The sequence below is a fragment of the Pezoporus wallicus genome, unplaced genomic scaffold, assembly GCF_028554395.1.
Source record: "Pezoporus wallicus isolate ANWC-B61680 ecotype Strahan unplaced genomic scaffold, APGP_CSIRO_Pwel_v1 contig_4397, whole genome shotgun sequence".
Lineage (NCBI taxonomy): Eukaryota > Metazoa > Chordata > Aves > Psittaciformes > Psittacidae > Pezoporus > Pezoporus wallicus.
The window spans coordinates 1-23,565 of record NW_026642782.1 but is presented as its reverse complement, the minus strand read 5'-3'; the positions used below and the strand labels follow the sequence as shown (position 1 = coordinate 23,565).

The 23,565-nt window shown below is 45.3% G+C and overlaps 1 protein-coding gene across 5 annotated transcripts in view; it reads right to left on the bottom strand.

The window, feature by feature from the left end:
• LOC130611501 (zinc finger protein 131-like) overlaps positions 1 to 23,467 on the bottom strand; it is a 73,133-nt gene extending 49,666 nt beyond the window's left edge. The window contains exons 1-6 of one of the 5 annotated variants that reach the window (XM_057432265.1): positions 23,269 to 23,464; positions 19,451 to 19,589; positions 16,400 to 16,501; positions 14,283 to 14,427; positions 6,950 to 7,310; positions 6,625 to 6,847 (exon numbers count right to left, since the gene is read on the bottom strand). In XM_057432265.1, the coding sequence (XP_057288248.1) occupies positions 6,625 to 6,847; positions 6,950 to 7,310; positions 14,283 to 14,427; positions 16,400 to 16,501; positions 19,451 to 19,574 (955 nt within the window). In that variant the 5' untranslated portion in view covers positions 19,575 to 19,589; positions 23,269 to 23,464. Of the gene's footprint in view, positions 1 to 6,624; positions 7,311 to 14,282; positions 14,428 to 16,399; positions 16,502 to 19,450; positions 19,590 to 20,044; positions 20,170 to 20,198; positions 20,613 to 23,268 lie in introns of those variants that run through there. The other 4 variants (XM_057432261.1, XM_057432262.1, XM_057432263.1 and 1 more) reach the window with 4 other exon arrangements.
• Between the last annotated feature and the right edge of the window lie 98 nt (positions 23,468 to 23,565).

The following is a 23,565-nucleotide window of genomic DNA, read 5'->3' as shown; positions in this document are numbered from 1 at the left end:
TACAATGACCCTTCTTTCTTTCTTATCAGAGGCAGTCTTGAGGTGCAAAGTCGACCGCCTTTTCCTATGTGGCCTTCTGGGCTGGCCTTGCCCCACATGCTCTCCTTCAAGATCCAGGGCCTCGAACCTATTACGGAGGGACACCTGGGGAAGCAGGGCAGGAAGGGGGGAGGGTTTCCCACGACGTCGAACTGGAACTCGCTTCCAACCCTCGTCTTCTTTTTGGTCCCCTACCTCTGCGCAAAAGCTACAGGGGAGGGGCTGTCTCGGGCTATGCCTGGGATTGCTCCGACCCAGGGATAGGACCTTGCACTAGGCATGGTTAAACCTCATGAGGTTGGCATCAGCCCACCTCACAAGTGTGTCAAGGTCCATCTGGATGGCATTCCTTCCCTCCAGCGTATCAACCAAACCACACACCTTGGTGTCATCAGCAAACTTGCTGAGGGTGCACTCAATCCCACTGTCCATGTCAGCGACAAAGATTTTAAACAAGACCGGTCCCAACACCGATCCCTGAGGGACACCACTCGTTACCGGTCTCCAGCCGGACATTGAGCCATTGACGACAACTCTTTGCTTGCAGCCATCCAGCCAGTTCTTTATCCACCGAGTGGTCCATCCATCAAATTGATGTCGCTCCAATTTAGAGACAAGGATGTCGTGTGGGACAGTGTCGAATGCTTTGCACAAGTCCAGGTAGATGACATCAACTGCTCTATCCCTGTCCATCAGTTCTGTAGCCCTATCATAGAAGGCCACCAAATTGGTCAGGCAGGATATCCCCTTAGTGAAGCCATGCTGGCTGTCACCAAGCACCTTGTTGAACCTCATTAGGTTCCTCTCCACCCAATTTTCCAGCCTATCAAGGTCCTACTGAATGGCAGCACAGCCTTCATGTGTATCAGTCACTCCCCACAGCTTCATATCATCAGCAAACTTGCCAAGGGTACACTCTAGCCCTTCATCCAGGTCATGGACAGACAAGTTGAATGAGATAGTCAATTGCTGAGTTGAGTAACTCCAGAGAGCATGCCTTCAACACCTGAGCAGGGGGAAGCATAGCGTCCAGGAGCCTCAAATCAAAGTGGCAAGAGCCACTGAGGGAGCCTCAAGTCCTTGACAGGACTTGCCCAGAAGCCAGCAGCTCAGCTGATGCAAGCAGCTGACTCACAGGGGGTGGCATCAGGAGGGATGGCACCAGCCCTGACTGAGTAAAAACCCACCCCAGGGAGCACAAGTGACCAGAAGCAGGGCGAACAGGGAGTGGCATGGCAGGGCACAGCACAGCACTTTGCGGAGGCAGGGCAAGCAGGCAGGTGAGCATTTACGTCATGACCAGGGCCTAGTCTGGGAGCTCTACTCTGGTTGTGGCCAACACAGGCACCCAGAGCCGAGGAGAGGTTGCAGCGCAGACCTCAGAGTATAGAAAGTGCCCTGACTGGTCTCTTTAGACAAGGATACAAAATAGACAGGGCTGTGGTCAGTGCACCATGGTGGAGGTCCTCCTGCAGCAGGTGGCTGAGCTGCAGGAGACTGTTGGTAAGCTGAGAGGAAACTGGACTACTTGCCCCAGGCACAAGCTGTGCAGGGGGCTTAAGCATCCATCATAGCACATACAGGAAAGAAGGAGGGCATTAACCCAGGAAGCTGGGAACTAGTAACAATAAAAAAAAAAAAAAAGGAAGAGGGCAATATACATAGCTCTAGAGGGCAGGGGGGCCCAAGACTCTTGGTTGATATTCAAGGATCACCTGCTACAAGCTCAGGAGTGTTGCATCCCAACTAGAAGAAAATGCAGCAGGAGGGCCAGGAGACCTCCTTGGATGGATAAGGAGCTGCTGAGAAAACTTAGAGGGGAAAGAAGAGACTTATAAAAGGCAGAAGCAAGGACAAGCAACCTGGGAAGAATACAGGGATGTTGCTAGGGATCAGGTTAGGAAAGCTAAGGCCCAGTTAGAATTAAACTTGGCCAGGGATGTTAAGGATAACAGGAAAGGATTCTTTAAGTATGTACCAAATAAAAGAGAGACAAGGGACAATGCAGGCCCCCTCAGGAAGCCATCAGGAGAACTGGTGACGTGGATTTGGAGGAGGCTGAGGTTCTTAATGACTTCTTTGCCTCAGTCTTCACTGGCAAATGCTCTGACCACAACACCCAAGTCTTGGAAGGCAGATACAGGGACTGTGAAAATGAAGACCTTGCGCCCACTGTAGGAGAGGATCTGCTTCAAGACCATCTTAAAAATCAGAACATGCACAAGTCCATGGGACGTGATGAAACCCATCCGTGGGTCCTGAAGGAGCTGGCAAATGAAGTTGCTAAGCCACTGTCCATCATATTTGAAAAATCATGGCAGTCAGGTGAAGCTCCCCGATGACAGGAGAAAGGTAAATATAACCCCCATTTTCAAGAAGGGGAAAATGGATGATGCAGGGAATTACAGACCAGTCAGTCTCACCTCTGTGCCTGGCAAAATCTTGGAGCAGACTCTCCTATAAAGCATGCTAAGGCATATGAAAAACAAGGTGCTTGGTGACAGCCAGCACAGCTTCACTAAGGGGAAATCCTGCCCGACCAATCTGTTGGCCTTCTATGATAGGGCTAGGGAACTGATGGACAGGGGTAGAACAGCTGACATCAGCTACCTGGACTTGTGCAAAGCATTCAACACTGTCCTGCATAACATCCTTGACTCTAAACTGGAGAGACAATTTGATAGACCACTCGATGGATAAAGAACTGGATGGATGGCTGCACACAAAGAGTTGTGGTCAACAGCTCAATGTCCAGTTGGAAAACAGTAACAAGTGTTGTCCCTCGGGGACTGGTGTTCGGACTGGTCTTGTTCAACATCTTTGCCAGTGACATGGACAGTGGGACTGAGTGCACCCTTGGCAAGTTTGCCGACGACACCAAGATGTGTGATTCAGTTGATAGGCTGGAAGGAAGGAATGCCATTCAGAGGGACCTTGACACGCTTGCAAGGTGGGCCAATGCCAACCTCATGAAGTTCAACCAAGCCAAATGCAAGGGGTCAGGGCAATCCCAGGCACACCTACAGGTTGGGAGAGAAGAGATTCAGAGCAGCCCTGCAGAGAAGGACTTGGGGGTGCTGGTTGATGAAAAACTGAACATGAGCTGGCTTCAGTGTGCACTCGCAGCCCAGAAAGCCAACCGTATCCTGGGCTGCACCAAAAGGAGTGTGACCAGCAAGTCAAAGGAGGTGATCCTGCCCCTCTAACTCTGCTCTCATTAAACCCCACTTGGAGTATTATGAGCAGTTCTGGTGTCCTCAACATAAAAAGGACATGGAACTGCTGGAGCAAGTCCACAGGAAGGCCACGAGGATAACAAGGGGGCTGGAGCACCTCCCGTATGAAGACAGGCTGAGAAAGTTGGGGCTGTTCATCCTGGAGAAGAGAAGGCTGCGTGGAGACATCATAGCAGCCTTCCAGTATCTGAAGGGGGCATATAGGGATGCTGGGAAGGGACCCTTCATTAGAGACTGCAGTGGCAGGACAAGGGGTAATGGGTTCAAACTTAAACAGGGGAAGTTTAGGTTAGATATAAGGAAGATGTTATTGGCTGTGAGGGTGGCGAGGCACTGGAATGGGTTGCCCAAGGAAGTTGTGAAAGCTCCATCCCTGGCAGCATTCAAGGCTGGGTTGGACAGAGGCTTGGGCAACATGGCCTAGTGCGTGGTGTCCCTGCCCATGGCAATGGGGGTTGGAACTAGATGATCTTAAGTTCCTTTCCAACCCTAACGATTCTATGATTCTAAAACCAGACCCAGTATTAATCCCTGAGGAACACCACTGACTACAGGCCTCAACTGCACTCTACTATGCTAATCACAACACTCTGAACTCTGCCATTCAGCCAGTTTTTGATCCACCTCACTGCCTATTCATCTAACTCACATTTCCTAAGCTTACCTACAAGGATTTTACTGGAGACTGTGTCAATAGCCCTGCTGAAGTCAAGGTAGATAACATCCACTGCTTTCCCCTCATTGACCCATTTTGCTATGTCGTCATCAAAGGCTACAAGAACGGTCAAGCAAGATTTACCCTTGTTGAATCCATGCTGACTATTCCTGATGACCTTTTTTTCTATGTGTTTGGTGATGACCTCCAGGATGCCGTTCCATCACCCTTCCAGGGATGGAGGTGAGGCTGACTGGCTGGTAGTTTCCCAGGTCCTCCTTCTTGCCCTTTTTGTAGATGAGAGTAACATTGGCCTTCCTAGGCCAATCACACACTGACCAATATCAACACTCCACAGATGCAAAGACATTCCATTTAAAAGGATTTGGCAGCAAAAAAAAAGCTGAGAATATGTAGGACTGCTACTCTCCATTAAATTCTGGTGATTCATGACTGACATATTAAACAAAAACTTCTGAAATATCGGGACAACATATATTTTATATATATAAATATGCATATAATGTTCAGTACCTATTCAAACAGTAAAAACTTTTCAGTAAGATGAAGTAGCACTTCAACCTCCCATATAAAAGTAGCACAAGTCATTTTGTACTCAAAATATGCTATCCATGTTTCAGAGGCATATTTTACAGTAGTAGACTTTTTTGTCAGTCGCTAGAAAAGATTTGCTGTGTTAACTCACAAAAAAGATTAAATCATAGGTGAGATATCAAATGCAATAATGAAACTCTCAGACAAGATGGTACAAGAGAGTTGTTAGGGGCTATTTTACACCTAATTCATTAATAGGCATTTGTTCAGAAGTTCTGTTAGTTAAAAGGTTTCTTTAAACTGTGTATTCCAGTAAAGATCACAGTTCAAATCATATTTCAACAGAACTGTGAAAATGAGTGGCTCCTCGGTTTGGTAATTTTGGAGAAGAAAATATGCTTTAAGAAATGATTCTGAAAAAAACTTTAAGATCTAACAGACTTGAGAAAGAAGCTTCATTAGTGCTTTCTGTTTTCAGGTGCCTATTTTTAACCACCTCATTCACCCAAAGCTTCTATCCAAGGTGTCATGGTTTAGACCCAGCTGGTAACTCAGCACCACACAGCTGTTCACTCACACCACCTCTTCCCCTCCCTTGGCAGGATGGGGAGGAGAATCAAAACAATGTAAATCCCACAGGTTGAGATGAGGACAGTCCAGTAACTAAAGTACAATATTATATTATTATTAAGAATAAGGGAAATAACAAGGGGAGAGAATATAAAGCTTAAAGTGGAAAGGGAAAAAAAAAAAAACAACTAACCAGTAAACACAAGTGATGCACAATACAATTGCTCACCACCCCCTGACTAATACCCAGCCTGACTCAAACAGCAACTGGTCCCCTCTGTGTAACTCCCCCAGTTTTTATACTGGGCATGACATGCTGTGGTATGGAATACCTCTTTGACTAGTTTGGGTCAGGTGTCCTGTCTCTGCTTCCTCCCAACTTCTTGTGCCCCACTTCACTGACAGAGCATGAGAGAATGAAAAGTCCTTGATCAGGGTAAGTGCTACTTAACAACAACTAAAACATCTGTCTGTTATCATCACTGTTCTCAGACTAAAGCTGGAACACAGCACTGCAACAGCTATTAGGACGGAGAGGTAAAAAAAACCACAAACAAACAAAAAAACACAACCCCAAAACCAAACACACAAACAACAGCACACACACACACTGAGGCAAGGGGGGCACAAAATTACAAAATTGAATATATAAACCTTTAGAATCAGTTTTAAGTAATATTAAGTTTGATGGCTTTGTAACAGTAGCAATGGAAAATTACTGAGGTGCATAATACACAGAAAAAAAAAAGTAGAGTACAGCTAGAGAACATACTGAGAATTCTTGTATAAGATAAACCATTGCAGTTGACATAGTTTTAGGCCCTATAACCTTAGTACAAAATCAATGTAAGAAAAACAGTGTAGAAGAACAGGACGCAAGAATAAGGAATATCTAGGAATGGCAGGTGTCCAGGATGGGCTACAGTTAAACTAACTGATAAGTAGGAGGATAGGAGGATTATTATGTCTCTGGTGCTAACAAACCAATTAAGCTGGTATAAGCATCTACTGTGTGTGCTTCAAAGGCTGCCAGAAGTGATGAAGATTGTTGGAAGAAGTAAACAACCCTCAGATACCACCACCACAATTCTGTATGCATGGGGGGAACTTTCTGGAAAATAACATAATCCATAAGTAGCCTCATGAATATGTATGTATGCCCAGGGACTACATAAGGATGGCTTGTGTAGCAATAGGGGGACACATGTTAGGAGGAGCTATCCCCCATGTCTCCCGGTGCCGCAATAAAGAATACCTGCTTGTCAACTTGAAACTCTGTTGGCAAGTTTGTTCCTGGAGTTTTCTCCGAATCAACACACACACACACAATAACCCAAACAAAAAACTGTTACAGGTGAAACCAGGACAAACAGCAAAACAAAGAAAAACAAGACACAACCCCCCTCACACACCCCAAACCAGCATTTTAGTTCTAACTAGAAGCCAATTATTTCTAGCACTCAGGACTCACATGCTCTCTTCAGTATATTTTCTATTTCCCCAAAACATGCAAAACCCCAAAATGTTAGAGCTAAGGTCACAAGGACAGAACTATAGAAATGCTCTTACCTGTGTGCTTCCGAAGGTGCTCTTTAAAATGTCCAACGTGGTCAAACTGCTTATCACAGTACTGGCATATATGTATTTTTTTGCCAGGTCTTTGCTTCTTGCTGGCACCACCTTCATCAAGGTGGTAACAGGTGAGGTGCTGTTTCAAAGCAGTCTGTCGTAGGTACCTTTTTTTGCATATGTCACACTTGTACCTCTCAGTAGAGTGTGTTTTCATGTGTTCCTTAAAATGGTAAAACAATTTAAATGAACGGTTACATTTCTCACAGCAGAATAAATTCTTCATATGTGACAGCTGAAGTTCCACAATTTCAAAACCTTCTACCTGTTTGCACAAGGTATCAGATGCACTGTCATCTTCCTCCTGGATCTGGCATTTTCCCTCTCCCTGACGATACTTGCTGGTGATATCTGCTAAAAGAGCCAAAGCAGATGCATCTGATGTACCTGTTGTCTGTATGTACTTTATGGATTGCTCTGCAGAAGCTACTTCAAGTGTTTCGATGCTGTCATCTTCCACTTCAATGATCCCTTCAGCAACCTCAACCTCAATTTCAACAGGCTCTGATTCTGCAGGTGGTAGTGTTTCTGTGATAACATTAGAAGTTTCAGCTACCTTCCTCTTCTTTGGTTTATTTTTATCTTGTATTTGATTTGATTCTAAGGGTGATGAAATTTCTTTGCTCCTGGAAAGCATTTACATAAACATAGTTAAGATCCATAAGCACTTACATAAAAATTCCTGCCTGATAGTGAGCTTATACATTAAACACTCACTAGCTGTTTCTCAAAGCAGCTGAATGATGAACTACCACATAACCTGCATGCATTTTGGAAGCTACTTTGTCCTTAATCTATATTCCTTACAGCTATAGAATAGCATGGTTAATGTTGTGGAAAATCTGACATAAGGTTATTGAAGTGACAGACAGGGGCAGAGCAGTTCACATCATCTATATGGACTTGTGCAAAGCATTCAACACTGTCCTGAACAATATCCTTGTCTCTAAACTGGAGAGACAACAATTTGATAGACAGACCACTCGATGGATAAAGAACTGGATGGATGGCTGCACACAAAGAGTTGTGGTCAACAGCTCAATGTCCAGTTGGAAAACAGTAACAAGTGTTGTCCCTCGGGGACTGGTCTTGTTCAACATCTTTGCCAGTGACATGGACAGCGGGACTGAGTACACCCTTGGCAAGTTTGCCGATGACACCAAGATGTGTGGTTCAGTTGAGGCGCTGGAGGGAAGGAATGCCATCCAGAGGGACCTTGACACACTTGCAAGGTGGGCCAATGGCAACCTCATGAAGTTCAACCAAGCCAAATGCAAGGGGTCAGGGCAATCCCAGGCACACCTACAGGTTGGGAGAGAAGAGATTCAGAGCAGCCCTGCAGAGAAGGACTTGGGGGTGCTGGTTGATGAAAAACTGAACATGAGCTGGCTTCAGTGTGCACTCGCAGCCCAGAAAGCCAACCATATCCTGGGCTGCACCAAAAGGAGTGTGACCAGCAAGTCAAAGGAGGTGATCCTGCCCCTCTAACTCTGCTCTCATTAAACCCCACTTGGAGTATTATGAGCAGTTCTGGTGTCCTCAACATAAAAAGGACATGGAACTGCTGGAGCAAGTCCACAGGAAGGCCACGAGGATAACAAGGGGGCTGGAGCACCTCCCGTATGAAGACAGGCTGAGAAAGTCGGGGCTGTTCAGCCTGGGGAAGAGAAGGCTGCATGGAGACCTCATAGCAGCCTTCCAGTATCTAAAGGGGGCCTATAGGGATGCTGGGAAGGGACTCTTCATTAGAGACTGCAGTGACAGGACAAGGGGCAATGGGTAAAAACTTAAACAGGGGAAGTTTAGGTTAGATATAGGGAAGAAGTTATTTGCTGTGAGGGTGGCGAGGCACTGGAATGGGTTGCCCAAGGAAGTTGTGAATGCTCCATCCCTGGCAGCGTTGGACAGAGCCTTGGGCAATATGGTTTAGTGGGAGGTGTCCCTGCCCATAGCAGGGGGGTTGGAAAGGACCTTAAGATCATCAAGTTCCAACCCTAACTATTCTATGATTCTGATTCTAATAGTTTTAAATAGTTCCACTTGATCAATCCCAGGCATAGCTACAGGTTGGGCAAAGAAGAGATTCAGAGCAGCCCTGCAGAGAAGGACTTGGGGGTGCTGGTCGATGAGAAAATGAACATGAGCCGGCAGTGTGCGCTTGCAGCCCAGAAAGCCAACCGTATCCTGGGCTGCATTAAAAGGAGCGTGACCAGCAGGTCGAAGGAGGTGATCCTGCCCCTCTACTCTGCTCTTGTGAGACCTCACCTGGAGTATTGTGTGCAGTTCTGGTGTCCTCAACATAAAAAGGACATGGAACTGTTGGAACAAGTCCAGAGAAGGGCCACGAGGATGATCAGGGGACTGGAGCACCTCCCGTATGAAGACAGGCTGAGGAAGTTGGAGTTGTTCAGCCTGGGGAAGAGAAGGCTGTGTGGAGACCTCATAGCAGCCTTCCAGTATCTGAAGAGGGCCTATAGGGATGCTGGAGAGGGACTCTTCATTAAGGACTGTAGTGACAGGACAAGGGGTAATGGGTTAAAACTTAAACAGGGGAAGTTTAGGTTGGGTATAAGAAGGAAGTTCTTTCCTGTTAGGGTGGTGAGGCACTGGAATAGGTTGCCCAGGGAGGTTGTGAATGCTCCATCCCTGGCAGTGTTCAAGGCCAGGTTGGACGAGGCCTTGGGTGATATGATTTAGCGTAAGGTGTCCCTGCCCACGGCATGGGGGTTGGAACTAGATGATCTTAAGGTCCTTTCCAATCCTAACGATTCTATGATCAATATACACTATCTATCAAGAAGAAAAGCCAATTAGTCTAATGGCATAAGTTTATCTAAGAAACTTGTGAAATTCTGTAGTTGGTAAGAAAATTTGCCCAAAGGAAGGAGTTATTTGGCCTGCCTACTCAGAAATGAGACTCAAGTCCTTCCTACACTATTCACCTCTTAAGCTCTGTAGTGAACCCAATTGTCTGCAATACTTGCAGCTTGCTAGAAAAAACTACAGCTGTGACTTCACACAGTGATTATTATAACATCCCATACTTCAGGAAAGCACACAGCTAAGGTTTTTGTTGGGCCTTTTTATTTGGGGGGGGGGGGTGTTTGGATTTTTTTTTTTTTTTAAAGCAGACACTGGGATGTGGATAGAGTTTAGTTTTATTTAGCTTAATTCTCTGGGCTTAAACAGAACCCACAACTCTCATCCTCTTTTTGCACCATAAACACACACCCCCCTTCCTCCAAGACAGCTGAGTGGGCCAATGCTTTCAAGTCACACTCTCACAGGTGTCAACAGCACTTAAATCAGTAGCAAAACCTCCAGCATGCATCAGTTTTGAAAAAATGAGTGGCTATCTTCCCCTCAAATCAAACTGACAAGAGTAATTCGGGCTTTTACCTTCCTTTACAGCCTGATGAATCCTTTTATGTAAGCTACACCATACCTACTTTCATGTTTTGTAGTAATAGGAAAGATAAGGATTTTCGAGAATACATGTATGTCATACGGCACAGATGTGGCTAATGACCTCATGCAGGACACAGCTTATTATTATGGGGGAGGGGGGCATCATTCCATCCCAAAACTCCCAGTCAGTTGCCAGCACCTATAAGAAATGCTCTGAGCAATGTAGAGATATCCCAGCTGCTCCAGCCAATGAGCCGGCTTCATTTGGATCTTGGCTCAGATGCCTCTATACAAATGCCCATAGAATGGGGAACAAACAAGAGGAATTTGAGATGTGTGCACATCTACAAGGATATAACAGGCATCGCAGAAAGATGGTGGGATGGCTCCTATGACTGGAGTGTTGGAATGGAAGGTTACAGGCTTTTTAGAAAAGACAGCCCCGATACGTGGGGAGGGGGAGTTGCCCTTTATGTTAGGGATAGGCTGGAGAGTATGGAACTCTGTCTGGGGACAGGTGAGCAGTCCACAGAGAGTTTGTGGGTCAGGGTTAAAGGGAATATAGCTACGGGGGACATTACTGTGGGGATCTGTTACAGATCGTCCGATGAAGGAGAACCTGCTGATGAAGCACTCCATAGACAGACAGGAACAGCCTCATGCTCGCAGGCCCTTGTTCTCATGGGTGACTTCAACCACCCTGATATCTGTTGAAGGGATGGTACGGCCCCGCACAAGCAATCCAGGAAGTTCCTCGATTGTGTGGAAGATAACTTCCTTCTGCAAGTAATAGAGGAGATGACAAGGAGAGGTGCCATGCTTGACCTCGTGTTCACCAACAAGGAAGGGCTTGTCGGAAAGGTGATGCTCCATGCCAGCCTTTGCTGCAGTGATCACGAGATGGTAGAGTTCGAGATCCTCAGGACAGTGAGAAGAGTGTGCAGCAAGCTCACTGCCCTGGAATTCAAAAGAGCAGACTTTGGCCTCTTCAGGAACCTGCTTAGTAATGTTCCATGGGATATAGCCCTAGAGGGCAGGGGGGCCCAAGACTCTTGGTTGATATTCAAGGATCACCTGCTACAAGCTCAGGAGTGTTTCATCCCAACTACAAGGAAGTGCAGCAGGAGGGCCAGGAGACCTCCTTGAATGGATAAGGAGCTCTTGAGGAAAATTCAAAAGAAAAAAGAGGCTTATAAAAGGTGGAAGCAAGGACAGGCGACCTGGGAAGAATACAGGGATGTTGTTTGGGAAGCTAGGGACCAGGTTAGGAAAGCTAAGGCCCAGTTAGAATTAAACTTGGCCAGGGATGTTAAGGATAACAGGAAGGGATTCTATAGTTACATTGCAAATAAAAAAAAGCAGACTACGGAGAACATAGGCCCCCTCAGGAAGCTCTCGGGAGAACTGGCTACACAGGATTTGGAGAAGGCTGAGGTTCTTAATGACTTCTTTGCCTTGTTCTTCGCTGGCAAAGACTCTGACCAAACCACCCAAGTCTTGGAAGGCAGATACAGGGACTGTGAAAATGAAGACCTTGCGCCCACTGTAGGAGAGGATCTGCTTCAAGACCATCTTAAAAATCAGAACATGCACAAGTCCATGGGACCTGATGAAACCCATCCGTGGGTCCTGGAGGAGCTGGCAAATGAAGTTGCGAAGCCACTGTCCATCATACTTGAAAAATCATGGCAGTCAGGTGAAGCTCCCCGATGACAGGAAAAAGGGAAATATAACCCCCATTTTCAAGAAGGGGAAAATGGATGATCCAGGGAATTACAGAGCAGTCAGTCTCACCTCTGTGCCTGGCAAAATCTTGGAGCAGATTCTATTGGAAGACATGGTAAGGCATATGAAAATCAACAAGGTGCTTGGTAACAGCCAGCATGGCTTCACTAAGGGGAAATCCTGCCTGACCAATTTGGTGGCCTTCTATGATGATGGGGCTACAAAACTGATGGACAGGGGTAGAGCAGCTGATGTCATCTACCTGGACTTGTGTAAAGCGTTTGACACTGTCCCACACGACATCCTTGTCTCGAAATTGGAGCGACATCAATTTGATGGATGGACCACTCGGTGGATAAAGAACTGGCTAGATGGCCGCACACAAAGAGTTGTGGTCAACAGCTCAATGTCCTGCTGGAGACCAGTAACAAGTGGTGTCCCTCAGGGATCAGTGTTGGGACCAGTCTTGTTTAACATCTTCATCGCTGACACGGACAGTGGGATTTAGCGCGCCCTCAGCAAGTTTGCCGATGACACCAAGGTGTGTGGTTTGGTTGATACGCTGGAGGGAAGGAATGCCATCCAGAGGGACCTTGACACACTTGTGAGGTGGGCCAATGACAACCTCATGAAGTTTAACCATAACAAGTGCAAGGTCCTACACCTGGGTTGGAGCAATCCCAGACACACCTACAGGTTGGGCAGAGAAGAGATTCAGAGCAGCCCTGTGGGGAAAGTCTTGGGGGTGTTGGTTGATGAGAAAATGAACATGAGCAGGCAGTGTGCGCTTGCAGCCCAGAAAGCCAACCGTATCCTGGGCTGCATCAAAAGGAGCATGACCAGCAGGTCGAAGGAGGTGATCCTGCCCCTCTACTCTGCTCATGTGAGACCTCACCTGGAGTATTGTGTGCAGTTCTGGTGTCCTCAACATAAAAAGGACATGGAACTGTTGGAACAAGTCCAGAGAAGGGCCACGAGGATGATCAGGGGACTGGAGCACCTCCCGTATGAAGACAGGCTGAGGAAGTTGGGGCTGTTCAGCCTGGAGAAGAGAAGGCTGCGTGGAGACCTCATAGCAGCCTTCCAGTATCTGAAGGGGGCCTATAGGGATGCTGGAGAGGGATTCTTCATTAAGGACTGTAGTGATAGGACAAGGGGTAACGGGTTAAAACTTAAACAGGGGAAGTTTAGATTGGGTATAAGGAGGAAATTCTTTTCTGTTAGGGTGGTGAGGCACTGGAATAGGTTGCCCAGGGAGGTTGTGAATGCTCCATCCCTGACAGTGTTCAAGACCAGGTTGGACAAGGCCTTGGGTGATATGGTTTAGTGTGAGGTGTCCCTGCCAATGGCAGGGGGGTTGGAACTTGATGATCTTAAGGTCCTTTCCAACCCTAACTATTCTATGATTCTATGAAATTGCTTATTAAATATTCAGATACAGAAAGACAGAGCAGCTATACTTATAGTTTCATCTAGCCTGGATTTCTGATGTCTAGGTGGTGACAGTTACTTTGCACATTACTGCAAGGAGCTCCAGAATCACATACCAAAATAATAATCTGCTCGGCAAAGAGGAGAGAGACTACCATCCTTGCGCACATTGTGTGACTCAGGTGTGAAACTCTGGATGGGGATACACACATACAACTCACTGTACCTCAAGGAATAACAGCTGGTTGTTTTCTTTCTAGTCTAGATTATGTGATGTGGAGCTCATTACACAAATGGTTAGTTCTATAATAATCTCTACTTTACCTGAAATTTCTGAAGTTTACCCCTTTCATTCAAAACTCAGACAGAGTCACTGTACTGCAATTCTTCCCCCTTCTACTGGGGTTGGAGAAAACTGAGACTGATAGTGATACACATTTGTTTTTCTAACCAAAGAAACCCCACCAAAAAAAAAAAAAAAAACTATAAAGGATGGCAATAGCTCTAAAACATTTGATTAAACAGCAACATTTGATGAAGTACTGATCCCATATAAAGCTGATAACAATTACATTTGTTCAAGAGATTAACTTTGCACCTTGAAGTTTTTTAATCACTGCCTATTCTCTTGAAAGCAGAAAGCTACATGAAATCAAAACACCAGCACATATTTGTTAATGTGGTCTAATTAACTGAGGCAAATTGTCACTGTACACCCAACTGTAATTGAGTGTGGGCAGTCAGCACTGAGACCTAGTATTAGTTAACACAAAGTCACAGGCCTACAATGTCTGCAACATCTACCAGCCATGTCACTTGTCATCAAGTTCCAGCCCAAAGAATGTGACGTTCACTTTTAAGCCTTTATAATTCTGATCCATATTTTATAGTCAAAGATTATACGGTCCCACACAGGTTTAGAAGGTCCCAGGATAAGAAACAGCACTGCAAAATACAGGCAGCCAGCTCCTGTAAAAGGATTATTAAGACTCTACATTTCAGTGTTGGGAAGAAAAAGAGACTTATGTGTTTACCTGATTTCAAGTGCTTTGATTGCTTCTAACATCTGTAGATACTCAGCTGCTTTCCAAACATCATTTGCTTCTTCCTCACCTTGGACCATTAGTTTTGCTGTATAGGTGAACTCAATTAGGTGACGAAATGCCATGTTACTTACACCTGTTTACAAGCAAAAAAAAACCAGCCTCTTTTACCAATTACTTCATCCTGCACACTTGCCTACTTACCATTTTGCTCACAACACTTAGACAACCAGTTTCATGAAGATGCCACTCTTGAAAGGCTCATGTTGGAATAAGATATCTACTATAGAAATGTGGGAATCTTGAACAACTATAGGGTCATGTCACACCGTTGCGGTTTAAGCCCAGCTGGTAACTCAGAACCATGCAGCTGCTCCCTTACTCCCCCCCTCCTTCCTCCCCCTGCTACTGGAGGGATGGGGAGGAGAATTGAAAGAATGTAACTCCCACGGATTGAAATAAGAACAGTCCAGTAGCTAAAGTATAACACAAAATCACTACTGCTACCACCACTAATAATAACGATAAGGGAAATAATAAGGGGAGAGAATACAACTGCTCACCACCCACTGACAGATACCCAGCCCGACCCAAGCAACAATCTGGGCCTTCTGGGCAACTACCCCCAGTTTATATACTGGGCATGACATGCTGTGGTATGGAACACCCCTTTGCTAGTCTGGGTCAGGTATCCTGTCTCTGCTTCCTCCTGGCTTCCCATGCTCCTCCTCACTGGCAGAGTATGAGACTAAAAGTCCTTGATCTGAGTAAGCATTACTTAGCACCAACTGAAAACATTGGTGTGTTATCTGCATTGTTCCCAGGCTGAAAGTAAAAAATGCAGCATTGCACCAGCAACTAGGAAGGAGAAGAATGACTGCTACAGCTGAACCCAGGACACACCAAAGATAAAAGGAACGGTAAGATGGACAAAAGGCTGTTTGTATGAAATAATAAAATCCATAAATTTAAACATAAAAAAAAAAGAGATCTCTCTCTCAGAGATCTCTGAGCAGAAAGTTACTGGAAGCCATATTACTCCAGGAAATCGCTCCTTGCCTGCCAAGCAAGTATTGCTCCACACGTACCCTGTTCTTACACTCCTACCAAGGCATCTTTCTCTTTTTTATTTTTCCTCAGAAGTTTTTTCCAGTGGCAATAGCTATCTGTACTGGTTTTAGATGGGACAGAGTTAAATTTTTTCATAGTAGCTTGAAAAGTGCTGTGTTTTGGATTTGTTCTGAAAATAACTTTGATAAAACACTAATGTTTCAGTTACTGCTGAGCAGTGCTTACACTTCAGTCAAGGTCTTTTCTACTCCTCATACTGACCCACCAGCAAGGAAGCCGAGGGTGTTCAAGAAGTTGGGAGGGGACACAGCTAGGACAGCTGACCCCAACTGACCAAAGGGATATTCCATACCATATGACATCATAGAAGCATAGAATAATTAGGGTTGGAAAGAACCTTAAAATCATCTAGTTCCAACCCCCCTGCCATGGGCAGGGACACCACACACTAAACCATGTCACCCAAGACTCTGTCCAACTTGGCTTGAACACTGTCAGGGATGGAGTATTCACAACTTCTTTGGGCAACCTGTTTCAGTACCTCACCACTAATTCACCTCACTTTATCATGCTCAGTGATAAAACTAGAGGGGGGTGGGAGAAGACAGGCAGAGGGCATCAGTCAGTTGGTGGCAAGCAACTGTTCCTTTGAATCACTTGTCTTTCTTGGGTTTTAATTTCCTGTTATATTTTTCCTGTTATATTTCCTCTGTTATATTTTCTCTTTTCCTTACCATGTTTTGAAAGTTATTTTTTTAATTATTACACTGTTTTTATCTCGACCCATGAGTTTCTCACTTTTACCTTTCCAATTCTTCCCCCCATCTCGCTGGTAGGGGAACAAGCAAGCCTTGCTGTGTGGTGCTTAGTTGCCAGTCAGGGCTAAATCGCAACACTGTCTCAGAACAACTCAATAGCTGAGACCAAGAAAGCTAATCAACATGACTGAGCATGCCTTTAAGTCCATACCAAGGATACTACATTCATTTTGAGCTTGGTCACTCAACTCTGAAGGCTTTTATTTGCATGAATAATACCTTCAATCTCCACCAAGGGCTCCTGAGTGAAATCTTGGAAAAAATTGTAGAAGAACTGGCTACAGGCAGCAAGAACAGCCTTATGAGCTTTGAAATGGTGACCTACAAAAAGAGGAAAAAAAAAAAAAACAGTTTAGGATAACATCATCCTTACTCATGGCAGAGAAGTGACTCAGAGCAGCCCTGCAGAGAAAGACTTGGGGGTGCTGGCTGATGAGAAACAACATGAGCCGGCAGCGTACACTGACAGCCCAGAAAGACAATCATATCCTGGGCTGCATCAAAAGAAGCATGACCAGCAGGTCAAAGGAGGTGATCTTGCCCCTTTATTCTGATCTCATAGGACCCCACTTAGAGTACTGTGTGCAGTTCTGGTGTCCTCAACATAAGAAGGATATGGAGCTATTACAACAAGTCCAGAGGAGGGCCATGAGGATGATCAGGGGGCTGGAGCACCTCTCACATGAAGACAGGCTGAGAAAGTTGGGGCTGTTCAGCCTGGAGAAGGCTGGGTGGAGACCTCTTAGCAGCCTTCCAATATCTGAAGGGGGCCTATAAGGATGCTGGGGAGGAACTCGTCATTAGAGACTGTAGTGACAGGACAAAGGGCAACAGGCTCAAACTAAACCAGGGGAAGTTCATGTTAGATATAAGGAAGAAGTTCTTTACTGTGAGGATGGCGAGGCACTGGAACAGGTTGCCTAGAGAGGTGGTGAATTCTCCATCCCTGGCAACATTCAAAGCCAAGTTGGACAGAGTCTTAGGCAACATGGTCTACTGTGAGGTGTCCCTACCAGTGGCAGAGGGGTTGGAACTAGACGATCTTCAGGTCCTTTCCAACCCTAACTATTCTATGATTCTATAGTAAAGAATAAGGGCAGATGCAGAGAAGAGCACAACTGCAGAACCACCCCAGTCTACAAATCTATTTCAGCAGCATATACTATATCTCCTGGTAACATGGAATACCACTGCATCTAGCCTATCCCATCTCATGCAGGCCCTTGCTGACATCACTGAGCTTGTTGAAGCTATACAACTCAATCAACTGGAGGACTTGCTCATTCCCTAGTGGTTTTTTTTCAGATATTTAATATCCTGTTCAAACTTTTTCTTTGCGCAACCTGTTCCAGTGCCTCACCACCCTCACAGTAAAGGTGAGCAATGCCAGCTCATGTTCAGTTTCTCATCAACCAACATCCCCAAGTCCTTCTCTGCCAGGCTGCTCTGAATTACTTCACTGCTCAACCTGTAGCTGTGCCTGGGATTGCCCCAACCCAGGTGTAGGACCTTGCACTTGGCTTAGTTGAACTCCATGAGGTTGGCATTGGCCCACCTCTCAATTGTGCTAAGGTCCCTCTGGATGGCATCCCTTCTCTCCAGTGTATCAACTGAACCACAGTTTAGTGTCATCAGCAAACTTGTCTTCTCTTCTCCAGGCCGAATGTCCCCAACTCTCTCAGCCATTCCTCATAGGAGAGGTGCTCCATCCCTCTGACCATTTTTGTGGCTCTCCCCTCAACCCTCTCCAACAGGTCCATATCTTTCCTGTATTGAGGACTCCAGAGCTGGACACAATACTCCAGGTGGGGCCTCACCAGAGAAAGGGGCAGAATCACCTCCCTTGACCTGCTGGCCACACTCCTTTGAATGCAGCCCAAGATACGACTGGGCTTCTGGGCTGCAAGCACACATTGCTGTCTTACATCCCATCTTTCATCCACCAGTACCCCCAAGTCCTACTCAGGGATACTCTCAATCCCTTCATCCCCTAGCCTGTACTGATACTGGGGGTTGCACCGACCGTCCTGGGTTCAGCTGTAACAGTTATTTTTCTCCTTCTTAGTAGCTGGTGCAATGCTGCATTTTTGACTTTAGCCTGAGAACAACACTGATGCTTTTAGTTGTTGCTAAGTAATCCGAACAAGGACTTTCTCAGTGTCATGCTCTGCCAGTGAGAAGGGGCACAAGCTGGGAGGAAGCACAGACAGGACACCTGACTCAAACTAACCAAAGGGAAATCCATACCACAGCACTTCATGCCCAGTATATAAACTGGATGGAATTACCCAGAAGGCCCAGATCACTGCTGGGTTGGGCTGGGTATCAGTCAGCAGGTGGTGAGCAATTGTATTGTGCATCACTTGTGTTTATTGTTTTCCTTTTCCCGTTTTAGTTTTATATTCGCTCCCTATGTTATTTCCCTTATCAAATTATTATTGCTGTTAGTAGTAGTGGTTTTGTATTATATCTTAATTACTGGACTGTTCTTATCACCATCTGTGGCATTTACATTCTTTTGATTCTCCTGCCCATCCCTCCAGGAGCAGGGGAAGAACAGAGAGGAGTGAGTGAGCAGCTGCGTGGTTCTGAGTTACCAGCCAGGCTTAAACCACAACACCAACCCAGGTGCAGGACCTTGCATTTGGCCTTGTTGAACCTCATGAGGTTCACATGAGCCCACTTCAAGCTTGTGCAATTTCTTCTGCATGGCATCCTGTCCCTCAGGCATGTCAAGTGCACTACTCAACTTGGTGTCATCAAAATAGTAGAAGCAAGAAGGCAATCTTATTTCAATCTGGGGTTTTTAGTTGTTCATTTGTTGTGGGTAGGGTTTTTTTGTGGGTGTTTTGATTGTTTTTTTTTTTGTTGTTGTTTTGAGGTTGTTGGATTTTTTTTTTTTAAATCAACAAATACTTGTTTAAGTTCTCTGCATGCAGTCAGCTCAAGTTAGGCAAAGATATTTTTAGGATATTTTCTGAATCCTTAGACAACACATTAAATATAGTACAGCAGTTTCAAAGTGGGCTTCTATCTGAAAATATTTAGCCCCTTGTTTGGAAAAGCAGAAGCAAAATTACTAACCACTGCTGATGATTCTGTTCAGCCCAAGATTTTAAATGAAACTCTGCAAGCAACTTGCACATCAATACAGATCCAATAATGTTAGCAACCCAGTTTGACAGCTGACCTGTGACAAGTCCCATAGCTTCCCAACACAGCTTTCAGAATTCTCTATACCAACTGGTTCTCAGGCCTGTACATACATACCATCAACAATCAGAGTGATATCTGTAAACTGATCCTGCTCACGTTGTTCATTCAGCCTATTCAAAATAACTTTATAATGCTCAGGGAATTCCTGGATACATTCCATCATTTCTTCAGCTTCCATGGAAAAAGGACTAGTCTGCAAAAAATGGGGTAGGACAGTAAGAATACTGCACAAGTCAGTAAATACTACACAGTCTGGTTAGTATACAAACATGAACTAACTAGCACTTCTCAGGCACTACAAAACAATAAATTGTCTCAGTAACAGGTTTACTTGATTTTAGGTGACAGGTAGGAAGCATTCAGGTTAATGGAGTATAGCATTACTTATACACATGGAAAATGCAGTCAAAGTGGGTAAGTGCATCTCTTTATTCTACAGATTCATCAGAGACCCACCTCCCTCAAAGCAAATACTGCAGGGATATAACATCTCCACAGACAGCTATTCTATAACACCTCAGCACTGTAATGTCAGAATCTTTATAAAATTACTTCTTGCAATTCTACCAGTCCACTCGGTAGAAGAACAGTTCTGACAGTTTTCATACTTAAGTCACATTTTGTATCTAGTGAACACAAAACGTTTACTTCTTTTAAATAAGGATGCAATAAAGCAGCACTTTTCAGCTTCTGAGTACAAAGGAGTTGCCAGGAATATAATATGTTGTCACACCCAAGAGCTTCTTATTCTCTTAGCCTTCTTACACTTCTCCCCCTGCAACACAAAATAGTCTTTGCCAACCTTTTGAGAGAAACACGGAGGCTTGTAATCTGATGGCTCTTACTCCCTTACTTATACAACAAACACAGGGGGTAGAAGTTGCAGAGATTCTCGAACCTGAAGAGTTTTAACAGAACTCTGTGCCTGTAAATAAGACACATATGTTAGTGTGCTGCTTATGCAGAAGGATCTCTGGAGAAAGTCCAAGTGCTTCAATTAAAGCATTTCAAAAATTAACTCCCAACAAAAATTACTTAGGATCTGTGCAGCAACACTCATCTTCAACTCCCACATTCACATGGCTCTAGTATCAAAAATGCCACAGAAAAAGCAAAGACACTTCAAAGTCACATTAAAGGAAGAAAGGCAGAAGAGCAGCTAGCATCAAGCCAAACATTAAATATAGAGATAGAAAATTCTGGGTGCTTCCTAACTTCTGATGGAGATTTTTGGTGTGATTGGAAAGTCCTGAGCGCAAACCTGTTAAACCTGATCCTTATGTGCACTAACAACATCTGAGCTGATACCACCATGCTTGCTAAATCTCCTGTGCAGCTGTATAAATTCTACCTCCCTTCCAACAAACACATACTGGTATACTTCCAACAAACACTGGTATATGGGGTTCAACAGAAGTAGAGAGAAGAACTACCTGGCTGTGATAAAAGCAAAGTTACTTTTTATGACTAACATATTAAGTAAAGAAAATTGTGGAATTCCTATTGTTATGGTTTAAGCCCAGCTGGTAACTAAACAACGCAGCCACTTGCTCACTCCAACCCCTTCTCACCCCACCCCCCCCCCAGCGGATGGGGAAGAAAAATCAAAACAATACAAATCCCACGGATGGAGATAAGATCAGTGCGGTAACTAAGGTATAACACAAAACCACTACTGCTACCACCAATAATAATAATGGTAAGGGAAATAACAAAGGGAGAGAATATAAAAGGGGAAAGGGAAAAGAAAACAATAAACACAAGTGACACACAATACAATTGCTTACCACCCGCTGACCGATACCCTGCCCAACCTGAGCAGCCATCTGCACCTTCCAAGTAACTTCCCTCAGGACACCTATTTTTACCACAAAGCACACTCTTTCTTGCATCTCAGAAAAACTGTCATATGGAGAAGTCATTTTGCCAAGAGTATGAAAGAAGAGCAGAAGCAACTGTTTATGGAAATCTAGCTCTAGCTGCTATCACTGCTTTGCCAAGCAGATGCCGAAATACATATCAGAGTCTTGTGAAGGCAAATGGGAAGGTGAGGCTGAAGGGAGAGAATGCTGCTGCTGTCTTCACCTCATATGTAATGATGGGTCTAAAACAGATGACCAGCAGCTCCTACCTTTCTTTTGTTGTCTGGTATTCCACATAAAGTTTCATGTGGGAAGCTGTCAGCCACTTACTACACTGTTTAATTCTTCTGGCCCATTTTTGATACATCATACAAGGACAGATGGCTTGCAGTTAAAAGCCTAATTCCCCAAAAGTTAAACCAAACAAAATTTTAACCCCCACATCTCATTATTTCCACCTACCCCAAATTTACTACCAAATCATGTTCGTAGGAAGTTCTTACAAAAAAAAACTCTCAAAATAACAGAGCGAGCCAGGATAAGAAATTTTGAAGTTTCAGTCTCAGAAGACTGAGTCATGAACAGGAAAACTACAACTTATGATAGATAACTTACTGTCCTGAATTAACACAAAACTAGTAAAAGCCATGTGAATTTATCACATATCTAAATACAGTTGCAGCATTCATCGAGTATTTTCATTTTAAACTCAGTGATATTGCATAAGAAAGCCCAAGAGAACAGCATATTTTCATAATGCTACTTTGCAGCAGGAAGCAAAAGGCACAAATCATCAAAGAAAAACCAAGCAGCCAAGCAAGGCAGACAGAAGCAATCCAAGATCCAAGCTGGCACTTACATGCAGGCTCATAGATGAGAGACAGAAACTGAAATAATTCAGTTAGTTACCTGGATTTTCTTGGAAAACCAAGTTGACTACTGAATTCACCATATCAGCCTCTGACACTGGATGCATGTCATATACATGCAATTTACATATCTGCCCTCATAAATCTACCTCAGTGAGGCCATCTTATTATTTCCACACTCCTGGTCTTCAACAGGAACTCCTCTTATTTTAGGCACTAGACATTTTCTTTGCTTATATGGATCAAACACAAACACAGGCAGGCAGAACAGAGTTATAGCAATTCAGACAACACAGGTCAGCAGACTGAGCACTGGTCAAACCACTGCCATCTCATTGTAGCTATCTCAGGAAAGAAACATGAGGGATACTTGGCAAGTCACTGCTTCAAGAGAACACAGACACGAGAATTTCTCATGCATTTTGCTGTATATTTTCCTTCTAAAAATAACAGCCACAGAGCAAAGATACGAGCCAGTCCCTCAGTCCCCTCTCAGCCACGGACAAGACCTCACTCCGAGGCAGAAGTGACCCAGGCACTCACGCCCTACCGAGCCGAGCAGGGCACACACCAGGTATTACACTGCCAAAGGGCAATAAGAGTCCTCCTGCTGCCCACAGAGACCGTGAGGTGGCGCCACGACCTGCCGTCAACGTCCCTTAGAGTCCCCACCACCCAACAACTCCGCAAAACTCTCAAAGACCAACTAGACCAGGCTAACCGCCTCGGAGCTTTAGCCTGCACAGTGGCCAGCTACAACCCCATTGGCGGGCGCTGATGACAGTCAGTGCGTCCACCACCAATCGTAGGGCGGTGACAGAGCACGCCCCAGGTGGAGAAGCCAATGACCGCTCGCCGAGTCCCAGGAGCGGGAGGAGGCGGAAGGCCTAGTTAGTGCTGAGTGCCTGTTGGGCACAGGCATTTCAAGAGCAGCGTGGGTGGCCATCGGCAGGCGCAATTATTCTACGGGAGTGCCTCCGAGGACAGTGCCGGTCCGAGCCATGCATTTAGCAGCACCGCAGCCTCGTTAGTCGTTATTACGTCATCAAAGCGCGCATTAAATCGATGACTTTTTAAATCCCGGCCGGATTGCTTGTGTGGCGTCCTGTGAGGTGGGAAAACAGTTCTGCTAGGTACTCACCGCGAGGAGCCCCTCGTCCTGCCGCGCTCACTCCTCCGTTACCGATTCCTGCTCCCCAACACGTTGACAAGCGGGGCAAGCGCCAGCCAATCGCTACTCGCATTCCCAACCTGTACTACACGGCGGAAGTCGCGTAGTACAAAATCACCTTTCACATGACAGGGTGCGCAGTTTGATTTTTCGGTGTATTCTGGGAGTTGTAGTCTGGCACTCTGTCAGTCTGCCAGCCAGCACCACGCGGCTCAGGACGGGGCGCGGCCTTTGGGGGTGGCCGGTGCCGCCGCGAGGAGTCGAGCC